The sequence below is a fragment of the Micromys minutus genome (assembly GCF_963924665.1).
Source record: "Micromys minutus genome assembly, chromosome: 20".
Taxonomy (NCBI): Eukaryota; Metazoa; Chordata; class Mammalia; order Rodentia; family Muridae; genus Micromys; species Micromys minutus.
The window spans coordinates 44,886,212-44,913,663 of NC_137955.1; the positions used below are offsets into that span (position 1 = coordinate 44,886,212).

Here is a 27,452-nt window from a genome sequence, read left to right on the forward strand (position 1 = left end):
CCTTGGCATTCCTGTTTCTGTGAAGAGCTTGTCTTCTTCACGCAGAGCCAGGTCTGATTCAGAGGCAAAGACCAAATGTGCATGTTGTGTGTGCTCTGAGTCTGATTCATGGCTCCAGCAGGAAAGGTCTGCATGTGAGTGAGCTGCAGAGTAGGAATGCATTGTGGGAATTGTGCGTAGTTCTTTCATTCACACACCCCGTCCTCTCCTGAACCGAGAGAGCTGCTCCTGCACAGTAGAGGCGCTGCAAATTTCTAGCCATGGCAATTAGGACTATGGGCATCAAAGGTCATTGATAATGGAAAATATACAGAAATGATATCAACTAAGGAGGTGTTTTAAATATCTTAAGATGTTTTAATTTGTGGCTCTATGAAAGATTGGAAACATGTTTTGCAAGTACTACTGGTGTTGAACAAGAACTCTTATTCAAATCCTTATTTCTTCCTGAACATAGTAGTTTAGAATGAACAGTTGGTTTGTCCCTGCATAAAGTACGGGGTCTGGTCTAATCTTCCAATTCAGTTATTCTATACTAAACCTTGGAGAATAGTCTTAAACTTGTAGTTTAAATTTGTAGCATAGTATGTATGGAAAGCAATGGACAAATCAAGGAGACAAATTTCCAGGCATGGGGATAGTGATTTATAAGATGTCCATACAAGTGTGTTCTGCACTCAGTCCCCTGCAAATTAGCAGGAAGAAAAGGAGCATAGCCAACAGGCAACAGCCTATGCTTTATAAATACTGAGAAGGAGTACACTGCACTATGTGAAATCTGGATTTTAAGAGTGCGCATTAAAACTGGCATTTTGCTCCAGGATATGAAGCTAAGCATCACTTTAAATCTTTCTACAAATCATAGGACAATGGAAAGACATTTGAAGTTCTGATGAGCAGAGAATCCGAGTTATAACCCATGACCTTTTCACCAATGACAGGGTAGATCTTGCAGCTGATTGGCTGTGCGATTAGTGTATGCTATTGCAGGGCTAACAGCTCATTCACAGGACAGAGCATCAGTGAGCCTGGACAGGTCCAGTGAGCTCTGATAAGAATAAAGAAGAAAAGGATAGTCACAGGTGAACAACATCTTTTTCCTTGTTTTTTTCCGCATGCCCATCTCCAGCTCTTCCTTCTCTGTCATTATTCCTGTATCCCCAGTCTTCATTTTGTTCTACTTTATTAGGACACTAGAGATTATTCTAATGGCTTCCTGTACCAGGAAGAAACAACTCAGAGTGTAAAGATGAAGCACGGTCAAACCACGCTTCAGTTTTGTTTTGTTTTTTATTTGTGAATATTTACAGGCTCATGAAAATACAAAATAAATCACACAGAAAGTTCACTTGTAACTGTACCTGTTTCCCTGTACAATGCCACATATAAGGTATTAGTATAATCCAGAATTTCCTTCTTTTAATGTATTTGCCATGTGGGGGGGGGTGGAGGAAGGGCTGGTTTTGTGTGTGTGCCTAGTTCTACCAGAATGCATCAAATAAATGGCTTTGTGTAAGTAGCACCAATCTCCATCAATATTCAAACCACTCCATCACAGAAAGGCTCCCTTAGCCTCCACTATCCCCTGACCTATCCTTAACACTCATCTGTCACTGATCTATTCTTCAGTCCTCTAGAATTGTATTTCAGGACTACTACTTTTGTTTTGAGGATCACTACTTACTGTGTATCAAAACCCATTCTTTCCCCCGTTGGGGAGATTTCTGTAGTGTGATGTGTTGTACCATTCACTGCTCAGCTGATAAGGAATGTTTGGCTGGTATTCTCGCCTTTGGTAGTCATGAATAGATTTGCTGTGGATATTTATGTATCCAGTGAGATTTTACTAAACATTATATGAGTTCATGTGGCTCACGTGGTCAGAAGGCTGCCACTGTCTTTCAGGAAGCAAAGACAGAGGATGTGAAGGCCTGTTGTTTATGGATGCCCTGTGGTTTCTGCTTTATAAACAGTGTACTGTGACTCTGTAAGCAGAAGTGGATGTGGAGGAAGAAGCCACGTGGCAAGGAGCTCTGTGATCATAGCTCTGGGTTCTCTAGTTCGATGACTTCCGGTTTCTGGTGTTGGCACTTCCTCTTGTCTTCAGCCTTTAAAGGAGTTTTGTAATTAGTTAAAAGAGCTGGGCTGTGGCACTTCCTGAGGCAGACACAGGTGGATCTCCAATGCCATAGGCCAGCCTATGTCTACAGAGCAAGCGAGTTCCAAAAAAAGCCAGGAGTAAACACAGAAACCCTGTCTTAAAAGAGTCCAAGTGAAATTTTATATTTACCGACTGTATTGCTACTCAAATTTCTTTTTCCCCCTATATAAGATAGTTCTTTGCATATATTTCTATTGAAGATCTAAGAGGAGTAACTTCATTTATACTAACAAATCATTCATTCCATTCAAATACGTGCCCAGGCTCTGACAAGTTTGTAACATGTTGGATGGATGGATGGATGAATGGATGGATGGATGGATGGATGGATGGATGGATGGATGGATGGGTGGATGAATGGACAGACAGATGGACAGATAGACAGATATGAGAAGAAAGAATGGGTGAATGAAAAGCTGGGAGATTTGTGTGCCATAAAGGAACATGTTTGTGTGTTTGCTTACTCGTGTACACACAAGCATACACACATACACCCTTTCATAGCTTCATATGAACAGGTACACACATGCTCCTGAATCTAGATTCACTCACAGTCATACATAATCACAGGAAACAAGAAAACACGAGTTTAACTTTTCCTTTATTCAGGTTGTATTTTAGCTAAGACTGAGAGGGTTGATACTTGGATTATCTTGCCAGGAGTGTCACACCCATCAGCCAACAGTAACTACTCTTTCCCACTCCCTTCTCTAAAATACAGTCATGAGCAACCCGCTTCCTGATGCACAGAGCTCTCTCCTCAGCTCATGCTGAAGCTCAGAAATGAAGCATTGAGATGAATCACCATCTGACTGAGTTACACGGAATGTCAACGTTAACTGATCAGTGTAGCAATGTGCAGCCCAGTAGAGTTAACGCACAAATAGTTGAATTAAATGCTTTGGAGAGCACTTTACAATAGTACCCCTAGTGATCAAAAAATGCAACTTACGACACTTCAATTTGTGGAATGCCCACTGGCAGAGATATTATGATAGTTTATTTTCTAATGTAGTTAGATACATTTTTCCAGCTACAATAAATGTCTTGTGTACTAGTAAAATCGTTTAAAAAATAATTTCTAGCCCATGCATGAGAAAGTTCTTAGGAATTCGTGGAAGGAAATATAGCATGAGGAATTCACATTTTACAAAACCCATTTGTTGCTGCTTCCAATATTGGATATTACACATAATATGCCCGCTGTAATATAGCTACAATCAACCCTGAAACTATAAAATTAATTTCAAGAAGATAAACTCAAGTGCATTTCCTTGCCATGGTAAGAGCTTGGCTTTTATATAGCTAGCACATTCTGGTTGATGGAGTCTGGGGCTGATTCTTGGTGGTTGTGACAAACTGGAGTATTTATTTAGAGAGAATTGAACTAAAACAGAATACATGTTCTTGCTGCTTTGCTTAGCTCTAAGTGGCTTGATCCCACAAATGACAGTAACGTGGCCCTTTGTGATGCACACAGGAGTCACTTCCAGGCTCCCCTGAGGGAGCGCTAGTCCTTGCCTTTATCCACTGCTTGCATAATTTGCCAGTCACCAAGACTGATAAACTTAGGTTAGGAATATGAATTTCTTCTGCCTCAAACTAGAAAGGAATTCATAATAGCAATGTGAGGTCTGTTTATTCTCTCACACATGATTCTCGAAACAGAAAAATGTTCCTGGTGTGAGCTACAGCAAGAGTGATGGAGACACCATGAGACCGTCTGTAAGGTACCGACTGGAGAGACTCGCAGTTCAGAAGCAAGCCATCTTTCCTTTTCAAATCATAGTCTCCTTTTTTAGTCCCTATTCTAGTTCAGGCAAAAGATAGAAAGCATAAATTCTTTAGAGCCTGTGACAGATTAGTGTGGTAATATTTTATCCGTCCCCAAGACAGATAAAAAGGGAAGTTGAATTCTGTGTGACTACCCCATGAAGACTCATTTTGTTCTGTGAACGGGCAGTTCTTTTCTCAAGCTTTTCCTTCTTTGGCTTCTATTCACAACTTCCCTCACGGTGTAAAGTCCTTTGTTCAAGTCACTGTTCTGTGGATCTAAATCCTTCATGCTCTTACTTTTCATAAAATCCCTATGGAAAAGTTAACCCGTCTTTCAAATGAGGAAAGTGTGCTGGCTAGACAGCAGGCGTGTGTCTAAGGTCCTTGGACCTGAACACAAAGGCCATGAACAGGACATCTCTAGGTGTAATACCTCCTGGCTCTATGCATGTATGTGACTGTTAAGTGCCTCTACCCCATTGGCACTTATGTAAATGAACTTTCCATCACTGTAACAAAATACCGGAGACAAGTATTGTACGAAGAATAAAACTGTTACTCCAATCTCCAGGTTTCTCTCAATGACTGATTGGATTTATTACTAAGCATGTCACAATGAGAACACATAGTGAGGCAAATTCCTTGTCAGAGAGAAAGAAGCTACAGTCCCCACATGAGGTCATCCTTAATTGTCAGTGGTTTCTAACCTTCCTAATCCTGAGACCATTGAATACAGTTCCTCACGCTGTGGTTGCCCGGACAATAGAATTATTTCGTTGCTACTTCAAAACTGTAAATTTGCAACTATTGATTGTAACATAAATATCTGTGTTTTCGGACGGTCTTGGGTGACCCTGTGAAAGAGGTCATGACCCACAGTTTGAGAACTACAGGTCAATGATCTAAAAACTCCCTGTCTCTTAAGAAGGCCATGTTGTTTCTATAATGTCTTCTTAGGGTCATGCCTTTAACACATGGGCCTTTAAGAACATTCAAGTAGCAAACTCTAGAGATAGTTACGAAGAGCCTGTGATGCCTCCCGGAAGTGATGCCTCCCTTCCGGATGCTCAAAGCCACAAGGGGATGCTCACCGAAAAAATGTGCCATCATTGTTGTGGCATCTTCTCAACAGTAGAAGTGCAGAAATCCCCAAACATGGCATTCTCTTGTACCAGCTGCTCATCTTTCTCTGTGGCTATTCCCATTTAGGCCCTCCCACAGACAACTTCCATGTACTACAAAGAATAAAAACGATAGATTAAGCCATGATCAATCAACTTATAATTACTGACACTGACACCAATAATTTACAGTAGGTGATTATAGTCATGGTCAACTGCAACTTATAAACAATTTTAGTCCATTGTGTATTTTTTTAGGTACTCTCAGCCCCAAATCACCACACATTTCAACATCTGAAATAGACCTCATTGAATTCTCACAAGTTTAAATATTGCCTACCGTTTTATGGACAGAACCTGTCAAGAGTCTGGTTTCAGAGACCACCCTGCCCACTGCTGCACAGGTGACGTCCTGATTTAGCTAGGTATTCCTAGCAGTAGCCTTTGTACTGGGAACGTTTGTATGAGAATGTTTATAGTTGCCATATCATATATTTTGTTGGAATAACCAAGGCAGAAATATTTGTGATAGAAGAAAGAAATCAACATGTCATTTACATGAGAGAGACAGTGTCGATTCATTTGGGGCTATATCAGGGACAGAAGCTGTAAGGCAGTAATGAAAGGGGAAAAAGCTCTTCACCATAGTAGAACAAGATATGGAGCACACACATAAAAGAGGACAGTGGCCTCTAGCAAAACACTACACACCGAGCAGGCAATTCTCATCTTTACCATAGACACGTCATCCCCATGGTATCTAAGACTCTTGACTAAGTTCATTTTATTTCGCAACCACTATCTCCTAGGGTGGAGTCCTGCACGCAAAATTAACTACTAAAAGCTCTTTTCCACCACAGCCAAGGTCTAGACATACAAATGCCATTCATATGATCTTTCTTTCTCTAGGGTAGGATCAAACACTAATTCGGAAGCAATTTATGTTACAATAGTTTCCCCTGGCTTATGTTTTAGATGCATTGCTCAGCTTCAAAGCCAAGTCAACAAAAGCCCCATAGATCCATACCTTCATTCCATTTTGAAGAAGTCAGGAGTACTAATGCTCCACCTGGTTCAGGGTGGAGACTGATGCTTCAGGCATCTGAAAGTCAAATATATGTATATATATGCTTGGGCTGGCCCATCAGAGAGTCAGTCACTTGCTCTGTGTCTTTTCCTGGTATTGAGAAAAAGCTATGAACTCTCATATATGGTCTTTATTACAAATGGCCCACAGGTGAGTGAGATGATCCTCAGAAAAGGCAATGGTAGAATCCACTTTGCAGGGAGCTCAAGGTGACTCTTGGGTCTAAACCCTTGACACACACACACACACACACACACACACACACACACACACACACACACACGTCATGCCCAGAGAACATGAAGCTGTCAGCTATTGCTGGCTAACCAGAAATGTTCCAACACCTCTACTTTAATATTTTGACAGAGATATTCTGTCTTTTCCCTCACATATGATTTAGCGAGCAAATGAACTATGTGGCTCTCAGAGTGGATTTTTCCATTGTACTGAATTCAGCTGCAACATTGAGAATGTGTATTGCAGATGATTCCTAATCCTGGACATGAGAGAGTATGAGAAACAGGCCTAGTCTGTGAAGACTTAATGAATAGTTAGGTTTGATGGTTTGTTTGTTTGTTTTTTAAGAAGTAACCACCTTACAGTACTTCTTAAAGGAAGGAATCAAGCACACACACAAACATACAAAACCATGCACATACATGGAATCCCAGAGCAGAGAAAGGAAAGTACACACTTAAGGAAACCAAATCCAAACCAGTTTCCTCTGGGGATGTCTGCACTCTGTGATCGCTATTACTGCTAATGCATTTTAACTGTGTGAAAGAAGTCAAGGAAGCCACTGAAGTGATTAATGCTTTCGTCTGCCCCGAAGGAATAGGACTATTTTTTTCCCTGAGAGGACATTTCTACATTACCGTCAATAATGCTTTTTCCTTCAACTGCAATAATAATAATTAAATGTTCCTTCTCATTTCTGTGGTAACATAAAACTGAAATAATTTAGAAAGAGAAGGACCGAAGAATAGCTATGTGGAAATATGATGTTGAGTGATTCTCCTGTTATTGTAGAGGGACAGACAAACCCAATGCGCAAGGCCATGGGCCCATCCTCTTCTGAGCAAAACCAAGAAGGAAGAATAGCTTGTGAACACCAACAATGGCCAACATCCCCATGGATTAGTGGAACATGAGTTCTACAGAGTCAACCTGCAGCTTCAAAGTTTCTACACCACCACACTGCATTTCTGACCACATTTCTGTGTGGACTGGCCGAGTGTCCATCCAAGCATAGGTTTTAAGTTGATAGAAAGGTTAGAAACTCATGTGCTTGGGCAGGAAATAACTCCTTCTACTTCTTCCCTTGGGGTTTTGTGTAGCCCGGTCTACACATAATGGACTGGGCAGATGTGCATCTCAGTGTCCCATAGGGACAGAACAGTACACCGCTGTGCCCGGGGGTGGCTCGCTTGCACCGCTTTAGATATGAGGAAGCTAAGAGGAAGCTCTTCCTTTCACCCCAGTGGGTGACTTTGGATTGTGGATGCTGTTAAGCTTGCATTCAGTGTTGAGCAAGTTTCGTCAAAGCATTGATGACACTATTAGGAGCTCTGTGGTCCCATTTCTTATCACCACTAAGTTTTGCTCTTAAAAGCAGGAGAAAGTAAGCGTTGAGAAATAGCAAGCATTGCTATGTCATACACCCGAGAACCAAACACCTGGATTTCTATGAGCCTGTAGTAGTTTGGAGGTAGTGGCAATTCTTTCATTGTATCAGAATAAATTAGTGTAATCCCTGGGACTGCTGTTAAGTGTTACTACGTGTACCTGTCTTAAAACAACACAGGTTTATTCTCACAAAGTTTTGGAGGGCTGAAGTTTGAAATCAGTGTGTCAGCTGGGAGACAGTTCCTAGCAAGACTGAAAAGGAATGAGCTGTCATTTGTATCCAAGTCACCTGGTCTTCACCCTCATCTTTTAACTGTCCATCTCCGTGTCTGCGTAGGTCCCCATCAGTGTCTTAGGTGACCTGTCCGAAGACAGTCAATCATTGATACAACCTTGAAACTCTCTGTCCAAATGTCGGAGCATGCACACATTTCAGAATTTCGATCTAGCATTTGTTTTGGGGGAAAAAAAACACTGTTCAGCTCACTACAGTATGAGAATCTTTTCTGTTTCTACGCAAATGATGACATCTACACTGAGAAGGTTATGCCACATTGAGAGTTTGTCCAGTCTTACAATATAGAATAATAAAGCTTGGGTTTGCACAATTGACACCAAGTGCCTTACCTGGTGAATCGAACATTCATAGCACACAAGGTGTGTGAAGCTTCATCATTTAGAGCAAGCACTCAGCAGAGCCTACAGATTTTCTGAGCCTGTAGGCTTCTAGTGGGCTTTTGCCCATACATTTAAGAAGGGCTACACATGATTAGGACACTAATAATATGCGCTTAGCATTGCTCAGAATCAATATACCCAAGTTCTAGTTTAGTCTCTGAAAATGTGCAGTGGTATCAGTGCATAATATTAGGTCATGACAGCACATGCTTGATAAATAACATTCTTAAAGAAATAGCGTAGTCGTGATGGTGATGGTTCAGATGTACCCTGGTGGTTCTTGAATTTTAATATGGAATGACCTTATATGCAGTGATACCTACTAAGGGAAGCTGCTTTCTTGGTTTTAAAACACTGACATGTATATTACATTCCTATGGTAAGGGTTGAACTTTGTAGTTAGTTTAGATACAGCTCTTAGATAATGCTGTCTCCTTAATGGTGGTAAGAGCTCCGTGGAAATGAATTTGTAGTTACCTTTTCATGTGTCAGATCTGTCTTTAGCTCTTAGCATTCTAAAATTCCTTTCCATTTTGCTAATCTGAGTTGGCTCAGGAGCAAGACACCCTATAATAGTCCTTCATTTCTAAAGGGACCTTTCTCATTTACATCAATCATGGCTTTTCTGAGTGCTGATTTAGACCAGCATTCCCCTTTCCCACACAAATGTATTCAGAAGCTGCCTCTAAGGTACAAATTAAGGGTCTAAGACCCACTTGCTGTTAAAGGGCTGATGAGCTATTCACAGAAACTGCTTGATCCAGGCAAAGATCTGGTGAAATGCATGTAGAACGCCATTGTCAAATGGTGTCTGTCACCGCTGTTCTTACTGCTTGTCACATATCGACAGAAAATGGTGTCGCCATTAGAAGAACATACAAAGGAAGTTGTTCACACCTAGGAAATTTAAATGTATTAATCCATTTTATATACAACAACTCATGCAAAATAAACCAGTCATCTATGTAGGCCTACTCTGAAATGTCATAGGCATATCATCATATCATATATGCATATAACCATAGATATATTCATAGATATGAACAATTCTTGGCTCTATCATTTTGATAAGATAGGTTGTTAAAAGAGAATTTCAAATTACATATTCAGTTGGTGGTAGCACGTTATGATTTTCAGTCACCTTATTTAAGTCACAGCAATCAACTAGAAAGGACGACTCATAGGAAATGTTGAAGTGAAGGTGAAAATGTTTTTATCTTGTTTTTAATAAAAAGGGATGTAATTTTTAAATTAGGCTACTTTACAATGTCTAATACTGTGCAAACTTTAGTTATTTTAAAGTAACTAAAATTGAGTCAAACTAAATTATCCATAAGCTATTGCTTAATGGATTGGATTTGTGAAAAAAAAAAAAAGAGCTATCTTTATGAAAATGACTGAGCAACGTCCATTTATAACACGGTATTACCTGCAAATCAAAACGGAATATACAGCAAATAATGAAAATTAGGATTCCATCTCAGTGGACCCTCTGCTTTGTGAGGACTGAGAAGGGTTCCAGGAATTCAGCTCTCCTCTGAGGCCTTGTGTGTCTTGGTTTTAGATGACAGTCTTTGCTAACTACCCCATTATAGCTGTGTGTTTTCTTTCTTGCAGTTCAGCAGGAGAGCAGTTTCATTGGCAGACACAAGGTAAAGTATGACCTCTTGATAGCATCTCACTTCTTCTATGTGTACCTCTACTGATTAATTTAGTATGAACTTCAGATTTCTAAAAGTGAATTAGGGGGAAAAAACGTAAAAATTAAGTGATTTGGGGGTGAGGGGGTTAACTGCCCTTAGTTTTCTGGTAACTTAATCTTCTCCAAAGATACACATGATTAACTTAAGTTTCTGTGCTTGATGTCAAGGCTTGTAAATGTGTTGTCCAATAGAGGTGATGTTTGAATGTTAAATGATAACCTGAAATAGTGCTTCTCAACCTTCCTAATGCTGTGACCCTTCCGTATAGTTCCTCATGCTATGCTGACCCCCAGCCATCAACTTATTCCATTGCTACTTTGTAACTCTAGTATTGCTACTGTTATGAATCATAATGTAAATCATGTACAGGATATCTGATATTGCATCCCTTGGGAAAGAGTCATTAGAATCCCAGTGGATGACAACCACTGATCTAAATGTTAACCTACCATGTTTACCGCTTTACTATATCTCCTTTCAGATGGACAAAAAGACATCGAAGATGAACTTACAACAGGTCTTGAGCTGGTGGACTCCTGTATCCGCTCTCTGCAGGAGTCAGGCATTCTTGACCCGCAGGATTACTCCACAAGTGAAAGTAAGTCAAAGGGCAGAGTCCTGTGTCCCAAGAACACCTCAAACCTCTGGTCCAAAGTCCTCCATCTCTGCATGGTGGGATTAGAGGCATGTGTCTTCACTTCCTACTTGTACAGGGCTTCGAATGGAAAGTAAGCTTCAGACTGGGCAAACTCTCTCCAAACTAACACCTACAACCCCACATTCACCAACCCCACTGAAAAGGAAGGAAACGGAAACAAGAGTACTGTGACTTTTCAAAACATAATACCTTTACAGGTTAGGCCAGTAGTGTTTGTTGTTCTGGTAAAACACCATGATAGCAGAGCGGAGGGCAGGGTAGTAGGCAAGCATAGGAGAAAGTTCTCTGGTCACATGTTATAATCACATCAGGAAGCACAGAGGGCAATCTGGAAGTGGGGCCAGCCTATACCCTCCCAAGGTCTGCTGACTGACAATTTCTTCAGCTAGTCTCCCTGGCCTAAGCCTCCCCAGGCACAACCACCAACTGGGGAACAAATGTCAGATATGCAGACTGTTCTTTCAAGCAGCCCCACAAGCCAGCTCATAAAAGCCAAACAATGTAGGGACTTCTCTCAGGTCTCAAGGATGCTGTCCACACTAACTAATGAGTCAGCTGGTCCTGACTCAGTGGTTAGAATCTAGGTGTTTCAACAGATTTTCCGCTTCTAGACAAATATACTCTGCAAACCTGTATGTATTGGTTTAACCAGCACAATGACTGCCTTGAAATGAACTGGTCCACATACCAATCATTGTTGGTAGAGTCCTTCATGATCTGCAAATAAATAATAAGATTGATTTCCCACATAATGTAATCACTCTTGACTACTTTTGACTATGAAACATACAACAACCTTCCATGAACATACTTAACAAGTTGTACTATCTCCTTAATATTTACAGATTTGTTTATTACTCATTGTTGTGCTTTCCCTCTAGAGAGGTTAAAGCTGAGAAATAAAGAGTGCAGGCAATAGAATAAACCCATTGTTAATAAATTATAAAGTTGTGTGGACTGACTCTGATAAAATGTCACAAATGACTGTGTCACGCTGATCATAAAAGCACATTATCTTGGTAATGCCAGGATAAAAGAAGTCAGTGAAGCATCTAAAAAGGATAAAATAAAATAAAACTTTCTTGAATGCGCATCAAGGTTTGCCATAAAAAGAGAAGACGCGAGAGTGACATATCATAGCCGTTTTTAAAAAATTTTAATTTATTGGCTTATTTCACTGTAGTGCATGTAATGCCAGGGTTAAGGTAGTAAGTCATCGTACATACCCTGGCATGTCCAAAGCAAAATCCCTGCATTTAGACATACTCATAAAATTAGATGCACGGTTGGCATTACACTTGATCTCCATATTTATATGTCAAGATACACAGTTGTCACGGCTTTTTGATGGTAACATGTGTTTGACTAATATTTGAAAAACACACATATGTTTTTACAGAGTAAGGAGAGCAGCATGCAGCAAGGTATGTTTTCTTGCTCAGAGGAGGGCGTGGGGATACACGTCTCCGTTTCATGTAATAGAGAGGCATCCTTGGTTACGAGTGTACGAAGGTTAACAGTGAATAACTAGAAAGCAGAGAAAAGACAAATGAAAGAGAAAAGTAAGAAGCAAGTGAACTAAAACAGGCTTGAGCCTATTCTATGAATCCCAGTGTTTCTGTAAGCATACCAAATCATCTTCTAAAAATAACAATAACTCAGTTACATGGTAAACAAAATTAAGATTGTCACATTGTGTTTATATGAAACAAGATCAGCGAAATAAGTGATTTTTTATTATATATATTATATATAATTTCTTTTAATAAAATTAAAAGAGTAGACACATTTATGCTAGCAGTTGCAGGGAGCGCAGAGTTAAACAAAACACTGTTAACATAGGATGGAAGTTAGTAAGAAAGAAAGACGGGGTTTCGAAGAGGCCTGTGAGGGGGGCTCTTCTTATGAAGATGTGATAAACCTGAGACCGAAGAGGAACAGAATAGAATAGCATAAGGCCTGGGTGCTAGAACGAAAATTAGATGGTCAACCCTGAAAACACACACACACATAATATTATACAGACTGAGCTGTTGCAGTAAATATTAAAAATAGAATTGGCTTATCTCTTTAAAGGCCGCTTGGTCTCAGTCCGCAGGCGCCGCTTCTGGCATGGAGCCGGGGGAATGGACTCCGTCCCTCGGTCTGTGTTCTCAGCACGGCTTCCCTTCTCAGAGGGTTCATTCCGCCTGCCCTACTGCCTCCATCCCGTGTGGAATTACCATCCCGGCGTGCTTCTTTACCCCAACGACAGCTTTTCACGCAGGTTTATAAATCAAACTCTAAACCCACAAACCCTCTACAGCACAAGATTACATCAAATAGACAAAGATACAAACTGCCCTTCTATATGAGATAAAAGACCTATAAAATCCTTGAAATGTTCATAGTTACCTATCACCAGTTAAGTCCACCCGGATCCAGTTCATCCTTCCCAGTCTCCATCTTGGTCCTCTCTCTCTCTCTTGCTCTCCCCTTCCCTACCCTCTGACCCTCTGTCTCCACCTCCCTTCCCCTGCCCAATCACTGGCTCCTGCCTTTATTTTACTAATTAAAATGGGAACAGCCCTTCTTGGGGAAATGGAATTAACATCAAAATACAAAAGGCTGCCAGACAGTCTACATTGAGCAGGTTCTATTTGGGAATATCATGTCTGCACACTGTATGTAAAGATAAGGAATGGAGACAGAGGCCCGCAGAGCAAGGAAGCAGATAATGGAGGATTTGGAAGAAGGAAAAGGAAGGCCAAGTGATGTAATTATAATCTCAAAATATAAAGTATTACTTTGGCCTCCTCAATGCATATTTAGATAGAAAGCTAAAATAAACAAAAAACTAACAGAAAAACAAAGACAAGTAAAAGAAAATTAAGCCTTACAATAGATGACCAGAGCTCCTGAAGTGGCCCCATTGACAGACTGCTCACACAGCACACACGGGGCCCAGGCTTCAGTCCCCCAAGATGGTGCACATCAGAATCTCAATTCCTGATATATGGAGACAGGAGAAACAGAATGTCAGAACCACAGAGCAAGTTTGGGGCCAGGTAGACTACATGAGATCCCATCTAAATCAACAAAAAAAAAAAAAAAAAAAAACTAAGTATTTTATGAATATATTCTCAACACTTGTTTATCTGAATATAAAAATTTCTAATTAAGAAATTTTGACAAAATAAAAACATCAAACTAAAAGTTTATATTTGCCGAAGACAACTCACTAAAACTAAAAGCAAATAAGATAGTAAATACCATAATGTTGTAACTGTGTATAGGAAATATCCTGGATAGTGCTGACTCAGATGAAAAAAATATGTGGTATTTAAAAAAGGAAAACAATATTTCATAAATAAACATTATTCCATGGAAATATAAACTTCATTTTTAAAATATAGAAATAAGGGCTGGAGAGAAAGGACAGTAGCGGACCATGCACACATCATTTGTGAAGGACCCGGGTTTGGCTCTCAGTACCCAAGGCAGGATGCTTACAGCTGCCAATACTTCCATGGCAGGGGACCCGACTCTGTCTTCTGTACTCTGTAGGGACCTGCTTACTCACATGCACATTCTCACTCAGAAACGCACAGATATACAGTTAAGTAAACATAATTTAAAAACAAGCTAAATAAACAAAAGCAGCAAGCAAGAAAGATGGAAATGGTGAAAGTCTTCCAGAAGCCAAAGAACATAAAATGAAAACAGTTGAAAGAGAAATGAGAGCAGGCACGTGCACAGGGCCGTTTACTGGAACAATAACCATGGTTACTGTCTCCATTGAGAAGCTCTGATAGACTTAAAGGGCATTCAAAGCATGTCTGAACAAGTTTCTTGCAGTATGTGCTCCAAAGCCCTCCACAAAAGGCATGATGCTTTGCTTGTGTGCATGACAGGGCAGTTAGACAGTTTTTGCAGATATGATTTGTGCTTGCTCTGTGTCTTTGGGAAGATTATTAACTTTCTAGAAAGTACTGAATAGTCTGATGAAAGGCAACTGAGATTTTCTCCTAAGCTCTGGCATCCCGCTTTGAAAACAGTACCTAGAGCAAACACAGAAAGTCAAACTGACCACTGCCTTCAGACCTTTATCTGATTTCTGGGTCCTAGACAAGCACACTCACATGGTATGTTCTGCTCTGGGTCCTGACTGTGATATTTGTTCATTCTGTTGCAAACAGTACTTAATTTTACCAGTAGTAAATAGACTTCCTTTGTAAAAATATAACTTATTTGTCCCGTGGGATGTTAATTACTTTTGGCTATTTTCTAATTTGGGCCATTAAAATAAACACATGCAAATATACATATGCAATTGCACTCGCAAGCGCGCGCGCGCGCGCACACACACACACACACACATACACACACACACACACTTATACTTTTAAAGCACCTGCTGATGGAACCAGCACCCAAACTTTTGTACCAAAGATTTCTGAGCCACAGCCATATGGGGAATGTTGTTACTCAGGACATTTGTTCTTAGCAATTTCAGAAGCACTTTGAGAGTAAAGTCACCATGCAAAATGTAGGAAAACATTTCCAAGCCACGTAGAAGGCAGTGTGGCTAACTGGTTATTGTTTCCCAGTATTCACTAGTAAGTTATTTATGAGTTCCAGAGAGGAGGTTCTCTAGAAATAATAGATGCTTGCAGCTAATCTTCAGAGATAGCATGGGGACCCCAATGGAGGAGTTAGAGAAAGGGCTGAAGGAGCTGAAAGGGCTTACAACCCCATTGGAAGAACAACATCAACCATCCAGACCCCCAGAGCTCCCAGGGACTAAGCCACCAACCAAAGAGCACACATGGAGGGACCCAGGGCTCCAGCTGCATATGTAGCAGAGGATGGCATTGTCTGCCATCAATAGGAGGAAAAGCCCTTGGTCCTGTGAAAGCTGGTTTTCCCATTGTAGGGGTATGCCAGGGTGTTGGGGTGGGAATGGGCAGTTGGGAAGGGAAGCATTCTCATAAAAGCAGGAGGAGAAAGGATGGGAGAGGGGGAAAGGGGGTTGTATTTGAAGTGTAAATACATAAACTATTTAATAATAGAAAGATGAAATAGTAGTCTAACAGATCCACCACCTCACAACAACTAAAGGCTAACGATCCGGGGTTTGTTACACAAGTGGGCTTAGAGTTCAGAAGGCCGTTCTATGAGCTGAGAGGCATTCACATTTCATTTCTGTCTCCATATCCAGAATACATATCACACCTGGTCAATTGATTCCAATGCGCACAATGATTTATGTGAGAATTAAAACTTTAATGGTCCCAAAAAGGCTAAATCTTATACATAGCCTTTAAGCTGGCTTAAATCCAACGGGCATCATTGCCCCGTTGCTTTTGGATGCCTCACTATACACAGGCATAGACCCAAAGCTGGTAAGAGTCTCACATAATGAACAGAGCCTGTTCCTTTAGATCCATACATGAAAGAGTGGTCTGAGCCAAGTATATTTGTCCAACACACAAAAGTCAAATACATAACTTGAGATTGCAGTGCTTTGCTAAAGAATTTTGTAGCTCGTGGAGTGTAAGCATAGAACAGTGTTTTTATTTCACATTACAGTGCCTCAGAGGTTCTTCATAAAGGCTTATCTCTGTTAGGTATTTCTATTGTGTAACAAGAAGAAAAATACTATATATATCCTTATAAACTAAGTATCTAATAAAAGCAAACTCAACACTGAGGGCCAGTAATCTTAAAACGAAAACAGAGAAATAATGGAGGCCAGTCATGAAAGAAACAAGACTTAAAACTAAATCTAAAAGTGAAATGACTAGTATCCGGGTCATACTGGTTTGCGATGATGTCTCATAATGGTGGACCCATCCCTGGCCTTGGCTATGCATGGCTGTGTGTGCACTTTGCTCCTATTTCTTATGATATATCTTCTCACATGGAAAGATACTGCTGCCTGCCATCTCTCAATTCTAGCAGCTCTCAATGTTGGTCTCACAAACCCCCAATCATTACGGAGGACCTCTAACAGCTTTTACCAACACAGATCCTATGCAGTGGCATTCAATGAAGTATCTGAAACAGAACACTTGTCAGCCAATAGTTCCTGTTATAGAATGGTTACCATCCTATGCCCTGTGGTCTCAGGAAAGTGTCCCTGAACTGTCATGTTGTGAGAAATAAAATTACGGATCTCTTAGCATTGTTACGACAAGAATTTTACTCTGAGGATTCTCTGGTAGAGTCTTGGTGCACACCACCTCTTTCAAGAACTCCCAAGTGTACTCTAAGAGATCTTCATGCTTGTGGCTGGAGTATTAGCATCTCTCCCCATGAGAAATTACATCATAAGAAATAGGGACAAAGTTCACAAGGTAGCCATGTAGAGCCTAAGGCTTTCTATCTTGTTGAGTCTAGACCTTGTCTCCATGCCAGAGAACAAAGAAAACAAACTGCCTTCTCTCCCTTGACCACGGCTTTTCTGTGTTGAAGGAGTGTGATTCCTGAGTTTCATCTTCATTGCCTTTATTTCTTGGTTGTTGCTGTTCCATCCTGGGATTATGAAAAGTCACTTCACAAAATGCCTCTCACCTTTAATATTGTGAATCGTGCAGATATATGGTGTTGTGTCTTACAGCATTTAATAACTTGATGCCTCAAAGGTTCCCATGTGAATTAAGTATTCTCATAATCAAATGGAAGGAACAGACTCCAACTCCACAGTGGATAATGCGAGTATCTCCTGTCACCTCACCGCATGGTACCTACGTGGGTCCTGTCTGCTGAGTGGGATGTACATTTTAAAGAGGTTTCCCATATATGAGCTCTCACAGGCTACCCACGGAATGCAAGATTATAGATGATCTAGTAGAGCTTTAATTCATTAGTACGCCAAATAAAAGAATAATTCTTCTTTTGAAACACGCGAGACAACTTGATTTCTGGTTAATGTAGATGCTGTTTCCTCCCAAGCTGTTCTTTGATTTCCATATTTGTCCCCATTTTAGTTCTGATTTTGATTGACTGAGTTCTTATCAGTTCCTGGCTGATATACCACAGATCTTATCTCTCTTATCTCTGAGTTTGTCTCTCCAAGGACAAAGGAGATAAACAAAAGTTCTGGATCCACGTCCATTCTGGCCAAACCATTCTGGACACTGAGAAGCCAATGGCTCCAGGCACCTATCAGTAAACTGTTCTTGTTACTCATATGTTCTGTCTCATTTAACTAAAAGCAACCACAGTTTCTGAAGCCACCTTCTAGTGACTGACACACATTTGTTAGACTTGGAATTAGACAGCCAGCAGCCACGAGAGAATGGCAGGGTGGCAATGACTGTTCACATTTCACATACTGTTTAGGAATGTTTAGTGGTTTTTAAGAGGTAGAGTTGGAAAATACCTACAACTATCACAACATACAGTGAGTATAGCTAGTTAGTTACAGATCAATATGGTATTAGGAAGCCAGGATTACTATAGATCAATATTTATTTTTATTCAATCCTTGGCAATAAAAATAAAAAAGCATTAAATATGACATGTTAAATTTCACTTGCTCAGGTATTGAAGTAACTTTCTATTTACTGTTTTTTTCCAGACTTACGTCTTGTTTTTTCTAGTCCCTTTTGAGTGGGGGCTAGAAGACTGGCCCTCAAGGGCAGGATGCCAAGTTTGATTTAGCATGAGCTAGTTCACAGCTATTCTAGTTAATGAAGCCACTGATTGAATAATCACAAGGGACTCCCCAAATCTGATGTGCTTTCATTAATTAGATGAATGTATTCAAGAGTGCCACATACTGTGTGCTCTCTCTAGACCAAGGGCATCTACATCAGACACTATAGCCCTACACACGAGGCCACTGTGCCAACTAAACTGTTGACCCCCACACTCCTTTCCTGCCCTTCTACTGACAAGGAAGCTGGGCATGTGGATTTGTCAGGAGGAGGAAATCTGGGAAAGAAAGATTAGCCTTTTTCTAGTACAGCATGCCTGCTGCTGCTCAACTCCGGTTCCTACCAGATCCAGCAAGTTTCTTCAGGTCTAAGGATGGTGATAGCTTCTGTCAGTTTGTTGTTAACTCCTTGGAGTTTCAACAAGTGTCCCCTGCTCCTTTAATCTTGCCTATATCTTTGTAAATAGCCTCTTAATTAAATGGCTTTCAGCAACACTCCTGAATAGAATATTTATCCTCTGCTGACCCCTAACAGATAGACATAAAGAAAACACCTGACACTTGAATTTTCAGATCCTTTCAACACTTGACATTAGCAATATACTGATATCTCTAACTGCAGTTATGTGTTAAATATTTTCAAGATGTTTTCCTACTTTTCTCTTGGGGACTTTACTCTCAAAGTCTTTCCGAACAAATGTCCTGAGTAACAACATTCCCTATATGGCCGTGGCTCAGAAATCTTTGGTACAAAAGTTTGGGTGCTGGTTCCATCAGCAGGTGCTTTAAAAGTATAAGGGTGTGTGTGTGTGTGTGTGTGTGTGTGTGTGTGTGTGTGTGTGTGCATATGTATATATGTATGTATGTATGCATGTATCCATGTATATGTATGTATGTAGGCGTGTATGTATATATGTGTGTGTATATGTATATATGTATGTATGTATGTATGCATGCATGTATGTATTATTACATGTTGCAGCAAATATTAAAAAGTAAAAATTTGGTTTATCTCTCTATCAGCCCTGAGGTCTCACTCCTCAGACTCGATTTTAGTTTGGAGCCTTTCACACCTCTGGCACCGGGTCTGAGCTGACACCAAGGCCCAGCTTGTCCTTGCAACTCTCTTCCCTAGTGGTTTTCTACCACCTGTTCTCTGCCTCTGTCCCAGGGTGTTTCTGTACCCCAAAATCCCACATAAATACAACTCTACAGCCCGATTACTTTTCACTCAGGTTTATATATTCAACTCTCAATCCACAAACCCTCTACACAAGATTGCGTCAAACAAAGATACAAACTGCCCTTCTATATGAGATATTAGACCTGTAAAATCCTTAATGTTCATAGCTTTTTAACACCAATCAATCCCACCTGGGTCCAGCTGATCCATGGGAAGCTCCACGTTGCTAGGATATTCACCCTCCATCCTCTGACCTCCTCAGACCTGTCAGCCCTCTCTACCTTCTTCACCTTGCCCAGTCACTGGCTTTTCTTTATTTTACTAGTTAAAATGGGAAAGTTCAGTTGAAGTCACATGATTACCCAGCCCTTCTTAGGGAAGTGGAATTAACATTAAAATATGAACAGCTTCAGGACAATCAATTACACATTGGTGTCTCCCAGCTTCAGCTGTAATTTTCAGAATCAGATTACCTTCTTCTGCACTGCAAGGACTGGGCAATCTTTAGTCTATCCTTCCTCTAAGCATAGTCCTGCCACCACCTTTAATGTCTACAGTTTTATAGAAGCACCATTTGCTAATCCATGTTGCCACGAGAGCATCCGAGTTTCTATAGTTTCAGCTTTCTTCCCCTTTTCCCAAGAGCCTTTTATCATTCGATACAGAACCCATGCATCTCACTGATGGACTGTTAAAACGTTTTTTTTTTTTCCTCAGGGGTGGGAGGTCTATAGAATTAAGGTAGCATGGCAAGACAGGGTTAATATTCCCTGGACTGTCAGAATTCAGGGCAAGGTGGATTGAGGAGGTGATCTTTACTCACATGACATTTGAGAATGAGCCTCGAAGTTCCCAGATAAAGAAACTTCAGGATGAAAAAACAAGAACAAGTTTTCCTGATGCCAAGAATTTTAGCTTTTCACCTCTTGGCTGTGACAATAGATGTCTGTTTGTTTGTATATATGCATTATTGTTACATATATAGTATATATATATATAGTTACATCAGGGTGCTTTGCCAAAGAGTTCATTAGACATTACCCACCCAAAACATAAAATCATAAAGGGTGTTGAAAGACAGCAGTAAGTGTTGTGTAAAATAGCACTATTAACAGGTTTCCAAAAAGGCAAATCCCAGCCTGGATTTTACTCTTACCGGATCACGTGGCTTTGTGAGTGAGCAATTAGTTAAATAATGATGATAATGGCAATGAAGATCATAAATGGTAATGCTACTGTGGCATAAAGCAGTTCACGGCAAACCTTGCCTTCCGTGAAGAATCTTTAAATCGGAATTTGGAAAGATTAACTGTGAAGCAGCACCGGGTGAAAACAGGTGCTGAAGCCAGGGTCACCAGTGACTGTCAGCTGAGGAATGCCCCAGGGTCACCAGTGATGCCCCAGCAGCAGAGGGACTGAGTGTTCGACTCCTTGCTGAGACTCTTGTAAACTTCAATTTGTTAATAGGTATAAAGCGTTCAGTACAGTTCTTCCGATCTAGTAAAGAACACCCGTTAATTCTGTCACCACCACCACCATCAGCATCTGTGGCCGAGTAAATGTGTCGGAGGACACACCCCACGTCTGCTGACTTGTGCTTCCAGACTGATGTTTTTCAGGCACATACCCCATCATTTTGCCAACATGGTTGAGACTTAAGTAATGGCTTGTGAATGTCCCTTAGGAGGCCCTTGGCCTTTCTGTGTTATTGCACACTGTGAAGTTTAATTAGGATTTAATGTATGTGGGACATAAGTTCAGCGAAATCAGACAAAAACTGGAATTTTTTTCTGACTGAGGTCTCTTTAGACCTGTGCAAACATAGGTACATGATAAATCATACTCGATCAAAGATAATCTCATGACAAAGTGACTAGTATTATAGTGTCCTTGTTAATATAACCTGTAAGTGGGCCTAATGCTGTATATAAAATATAACATTTTCAACGACTGCATTTACAGAAGTTGACTTTGTTACACCAACAGTTGGCTCTGAGCTCCCGCCAGCTCCTGGTGGGACCTGGAAGTAGCAGTTCAGTACGTAAATAGTGTAATCTGAAAGTGAGGATTTCTTCTGCAGGAGGAGAATGTCAATTTATAAGGTCCTTTTGTCCTTAAATTCTGATGTGTGCACAAGACTTAGTGTTTGGTGTGAAAGGATAACTGTTCCTAGAGAAAAATAGAGACGTCAGAGACTCAGGTCATCTCCTAAGCCTGAGATGCCAGCTCTAAGTCTGTCTGTCCCTCTCTGTTCATGTTTCAGGGACAATGGAAATTTGAAGTATAACTTTCCTGGCAGGTTACTGTGCCCTCTTCTGACCAGTTCATACACGTGAGATCCTGTTGAAGCGCTAGCACCCCACTCCATAGTCCTGTAGTAGTGCCTGGGAATTTTTCCCCTCTGTCCTGTCAGAACATGGACATTGAATAGACCAAGAACAAAAAGACTGTCGGGACCACAACTAACCCAGAAACCATTCCACCCCTGTTCCTGGCCAGCAAGGAACAGTCCTTCTTAGCTGATTCCTGAACCATTTTCAGGATCCTTCTCCGATGAGCAAGCTCTACAGGAACCTCAAATTTCCGGGACAGTTTCCTAGAAGCATGCACGCAGAGTGTGGCTTCAGTTTTCTGTAACCAAGGCAAAAATCCTCCTTCTCTGCTGCTGGGACTTAGGAAGTCCTCTACTGCAGCTACTTACACAGAAGGCAGTATTTCCGTCTGTGGAGTTTAAGGAGAAAACGTCCTCCACCCCCCTCACTGATGCCTTCCACCCCACCACCCTCCAGAACTTGCATTCCATTTCCTCAAGATCACTGCCCTTATTTCCCTCTAGCCCAAGCCAGCCTACATATAAATCCAGAAGTTCTAGAGGAAATAAAAGAGAAATGGAATTTAAATCCCTCAACTGAATTTCTTTAAAATCTTTGGCAAATTTATATGTTCTGCCTCAATGCACGGTCATATTAATCAACTAATGGAAATTTGTATGCAAATTTGACTTCCATTACAAAGTGATTTAGGGATGTTATGTGATTATTATTTTTTTAGCCATTTTCATATATACATGTTTCCAAAACTGGGAAAAATAAATAAATCTTGCTGATATGAAACCTGGTGAACAGTGGCAAACGTCGTAAGGAGCACACAGGGTCTAGACTATTGTCCTGACCGTTTTGTCCTTGGCAGGTGACAAGTCAGAGTTGTGATATTATGTTATACTGCTTGTTGGTGCAATTACCAATGTCAAAGCACATCTTGGTTTCAGGGCTTGAGATGTATTAGCAGGATAATGAGATAGAGAATCTTGATTTGTTTTCATTGAGTATCGATCAAGTACATGACTGATTCTGTAAAAGATGGACAGGCTTGATTACCCCACGATGCATTTCTCAGAAGCACATAAACTGTAGTTTTAATTGAAATCCTCTTTGCCAAAAGAACCTTACGCTGTTATTTGAAAATCCTGTGTAAACAGCTTTTGTACATTTCTAGAGATAATTGTATGAATCTATTCATGAAACACAAAGTTATTTAACTCGCCACTCAAGAAAGTTCATTGGAGCAGATTCACATTCTCTTGAAAGGCAAATAATTACAACATGTGGCCATCGTGCTTTTTGGATTTTGTTCAGTGATGTGAAAGTAAAGGTTCTCTTTCAGTTTACTTGGTTGAAACCCCAACTCTGCTCGATTGTTGCATCTGCTGTGACCTTCCTTGTCTGTACACTGCTGTAGGAGGAAGGTTGCCCAGTGCAGGCTCTTATGAGCCCATCTCCTCTCCTGAATGTAGTACCACAGTAAGACAGTGACTGTCAAGGAAAAGCCATTGCTCTTCCACTGTGCCTATTCTTGCCACCAAGTTTTGGTCTCCACTGAGGACCAGAACTAAAGCACTTGACCAAACATCAATGCTCTAACAGTGGGTCCCTCTGTCTCTTCTCGGTGGACAGCCCCATGTCTCACTACCCCAAACAACCTTTTCTACTTGCCTTCCAAAAGGCTTTCCAGAACTCTGCCTGCCCATTGTCTAGAACTTAGGGAGCAGCTCTGGGCCATGCCTGGTGCTTCCCCCATTGCTATCAGTGTAGAACTCCTGGCATCTTGAATCAAGCAGGACACCTTTATCCACAGAGGCACCATCATCCTGGTGACCAGACTTAGAGTAGTGTCAAAACAGACTCCAACGTCCCTCTGGATGCTGCTGAAAGCATGTTGAGCGTGTGGTGCGGATTGTCTCCTTGGGACGATGTCTTTCGTCACATGATAAGAAGGGGTTCGATTGTGCTTCCCTGACACTTCTTGTGATAAATTTATGACTGGACAAAAGCAGGATTTTAAAGGTTGTGCTCTTGCAGCTTCAAAGTGCCAGGAGGGAATGAGGGCAATCAGAGACCATAAATGACCAGGTTCCTGAGAACCAATCCTACTAAAAATAATCCAGTTGTGCAAGAGCGGTCGTGGTGAAATCTACGATTTTGTTTGAAAAACAATGCCACATTTAAAGACAAATAAGGAACCGGTGGCTTCTTACTTACAGGAAACAATCCTGCTTTTTAAAAAAAAAGCAGAGGAAGTATCAGGGATGCCCCAGGGATGTGTCATAGGCCCTAGGTCTTGTTACTCTGCAGGAGTAAAGAGCTGGCTTTGTATCACACTGCTTTAAAAAAAAAAAGCAGAACAGGAAGAAATCTGTATTGGAAAGTTCCTGCCTCTCTGCCGCTGTTCTTCTACCAGCCATCTCTCCAACACAATCAGGGGAAACCAGTGAGTACGTGCTCACTTCTCCATGAGGGTTTAAATTCCTGAAGTGAATATTAAGTTTGAATTTTCATCTTTTTCCCCCTCAAACAAAGTATGTGAGCTCTTGCAAGTAGAATACGAGAAAATAAAGCCAAGTCGTACGTGCGAAATGTAACTAAATCTTGAGGCCAGGACGTGAGCATCCTTTCTCATCCCCTATAATGCACGTCATGTTAACAGCGCCGGTATTAACACCCTTCCTTTCTCTTTGTTCTCTTGATGAGCGTTGCTATGATGGCAAAGATAACTAGTCCTCGGGGACCAGGGTGAATCTTACTTTGCATGAACAGCTATTAATATTTTAAATACTGTCTGCTCTCTGGCACTGTGGTATTGCATCATTATTTATACAATAGAATCTGTCACGGGCTAGAAGGCTTTGAGTGTTTTAGCATGCCAGTCATGAAGTGGGCTATAATTATATTAATGCAATTAACATGTACAAAAGGGTGGACTTCTTTTAACATTATTTCAAATGTTTCTGATATTGTCTGATCCAAAAATAACTCCTTGATTAATTTGCCTCATAAGCTATATCTCTATGTAGGTCAGGATGAGATCATTTGAAAATATCTACTCCTCAGAGAACTTTCAAGCCACCCCCCCCCCAAAAAAAAAAATCTCATCTGAGAGTTAGAGCTGAATTATATGGTCATTTTAGTTCTCAGAATTCAAAGCATAGATGGCCAGAATCATGTGCATGTGATAATTCTAGGCTACTCTCAATAAATAATACATGTCATTTCTGCTTCACTGAGACTGTCACTGACTGTTCTAAATGACTTTCATCCCAGGGCCCAGCCTGCTCTCCCAGAGTGCACTTCAGCTCAATTCCAAACCTGAAGGGTCTTTCCAGTATCCGGCCAGCTACCATAGCAACCAGACCCTGGCCCTGGGTGACACGGCCCCTTCTCAGATCCCAGCACGCAGCACACAAGCCCGAGCTGCCGGCCAGGGCTTCAGCCAGGTGAGTGATGTTGCTCTTTGTGTGGGTGCAGAGTCAGAGGGGCACAAGGAACCCAGGATCCAGATGGGTTTTTCTGGGAGTGTCGTACAACTTACAAAAGGTCCTTTGCTGTGCATGAAGGAAAGAAATACCAAAATATTAGTGGTATTATGGGAAACATTTTCTTTAGGTATGTCTGCAAGTCGTGAATCTTGTGTCTCTGGTGTGTGTATTTAGCTGCATGAATAAGCAAACGGTCATATAGTCCTATCTACGTCTGTCAGTGTTATTAGCAGATCAAACATTCTGAATTTCTGAGTTCACCTGGTAAAAAGAAAATAGTTTTTATCCTTAAAGAAAAAGTCATACAGTTATTCTTTGAAGCTAACCCTGAGCAGTGTAAACTTGTGTGGTTAATTGTGTTAAGCTTAGGAATAATTACACTTTGTCAAGTCGGATTTTGGAATATAGCCTTAATTTTTTTTGTCTTTAAGGCATTTTTATAATTTCAGTAAATAAATTCGTTATCTGTAGTTAAAAACAACTCAGTGAAAAGCAGCAACCAGGTCTAACACATGGGGGAGTTAATGCACAGAGAGTATGCATACACAGATACACATAAACACACACACACACACACACACACACACACACACACAAGCATTCTACTTTGAAAACCTTTATGCCACCTAAATGAAAAATGTGTTTGTTTGTGCATGTGTGTGCGTGTGTGTGTGTGTGTGTGTGTGTGTGTGACATTTTTGTTTTTTATGACTTGAATGTAGTATGTAGCATAAATTCAATCAATCCACCAGAATTAATATATTTGAGGGTTATCTTCCTTCTTTAATGAAACTCTGAGAACATTTCCAGCTGTATAATATATTCTGAACTTTTATGCTTTTGATTCTGGGATGAAGGTCTGACCACTCCTAACTTTGAAATGAGGCTGTTTGCTATTTACTGAGTACCACGTTTAACAGGAACCCCACCCAAGTTCAGGACCCATCGCTGAGTTCCGTAAGCCTCGGGCTCGTCTCTCTTACTGATTTTCTGAGAGGTGCTTGTATAAGAGTCGGACTTGTAGGCCCCGTGTGCCTAGATCATGTATGCAGAGAGGTTTATATTAGAATGGCCATTTGTGGCCACTATAGCAATCAAGTGACACTGAGCATTCCGTTTCTTAATGTTACATCATCCTGATAATCATATTTAAAAAATGACTTCTTTCCTCAGGCAACCACCTCATCCGCTGTGGTTTTGTAGGTGTTACCCTCTTGCACGTTGGGCTGTAGCATGCAGATAAGAGAGAATTGCAAAGCAGTTCACAGACTTAAACACTCGGCTCTCTGCCTCCTAGGAATGCTTCATCAGAGTCTTACTACTGACGCGCCTATGTATTTGGAGTTACCAGAGCTGTGGTTTGAACACACCAATGAGTGTGAGGACTCAAGACAGAACTTTAGTAGGTGTTAAATACTGTGGGGTAGAGAGGTAGGACCAAGAAGTCTGAAGACTCTCACCAGGCACTGAGACGTGAGATAGGAGTTTACCAACTCAACTCTACACAGCTCCGTGGTTGCTGGGGATTGGAAACATGGCCGAGCCCAGCGCTCTGCTCTGCATGGAGAGCAGATTCACCAAACACCGCCATTGGACCTGTAACTTCAACATAATAGCATAGAAATGTTTGAACCAGAAAGTTAGCAATCTAACCAAACAATTACTGTTACCCCCTTGGAAATAGAGCATTTAGGTCCCATTTCAGTGACATCTCACTCGGATCTATTGTTTTAACAAACCCCATGTGAAAATAAGTCTCGCCAATATCCTAAATGGTGCTGCCTCTCTCCAGGAGAGATTAATTTTGTGAATGTCCAATTATTTTCAAGTGCTATGTGGCCTAGTAAGTCCAAATTGTGGCTAAGACCCCTGACTACCTGAAAAGTATATATTCTTTCTCTCGAAAGATTGTAATTCTAGCGTGGTTATCAGTGGTTTCTGTCTGGCTCACAAAGCGTCACGAGTTTCTGTGACTCTGGTTTCAACTCTTAGAAAGACTCTAGTT

The 27,452-nt window shown here is 40.9% G+C and overlaps 1 protein-coding gene across 2 annotated transcripts in view; it reads left to right on the forward strand.

The window, feature by feature from the left end:
• The window catches only part of CTNND2 (catenin delta 2), a gene marked incomplete at its 5' end in the record, with an annotated part of 778,908 nt that overhangs the window by 386,110 nt on the left and 365,346 nt on the right, over nucleotides 1-27,452 (forward strand). For both annotated transcript variants that reach the window (XM_080933837.1, XM_080933838.1), the window contains 3 exons: nucleotides 10,067-10,101; nucleotides 10,634-10,750; nucleotides 25,233-25,405. In XM_080933837.1, coding sequence (XP_080789963.1) covers nucleotides 10,067-10,101; nucleotides 10,634-10,750; nucleotides 25,233-25,405 — 325 coding nt within the window. The remainder of the gene's footprint in view (nucleotides 1-10,066; nucleotides 10,102-10,633; nucleotides 10,751-25,232; nucleotides 25,406-27,452) is intronic.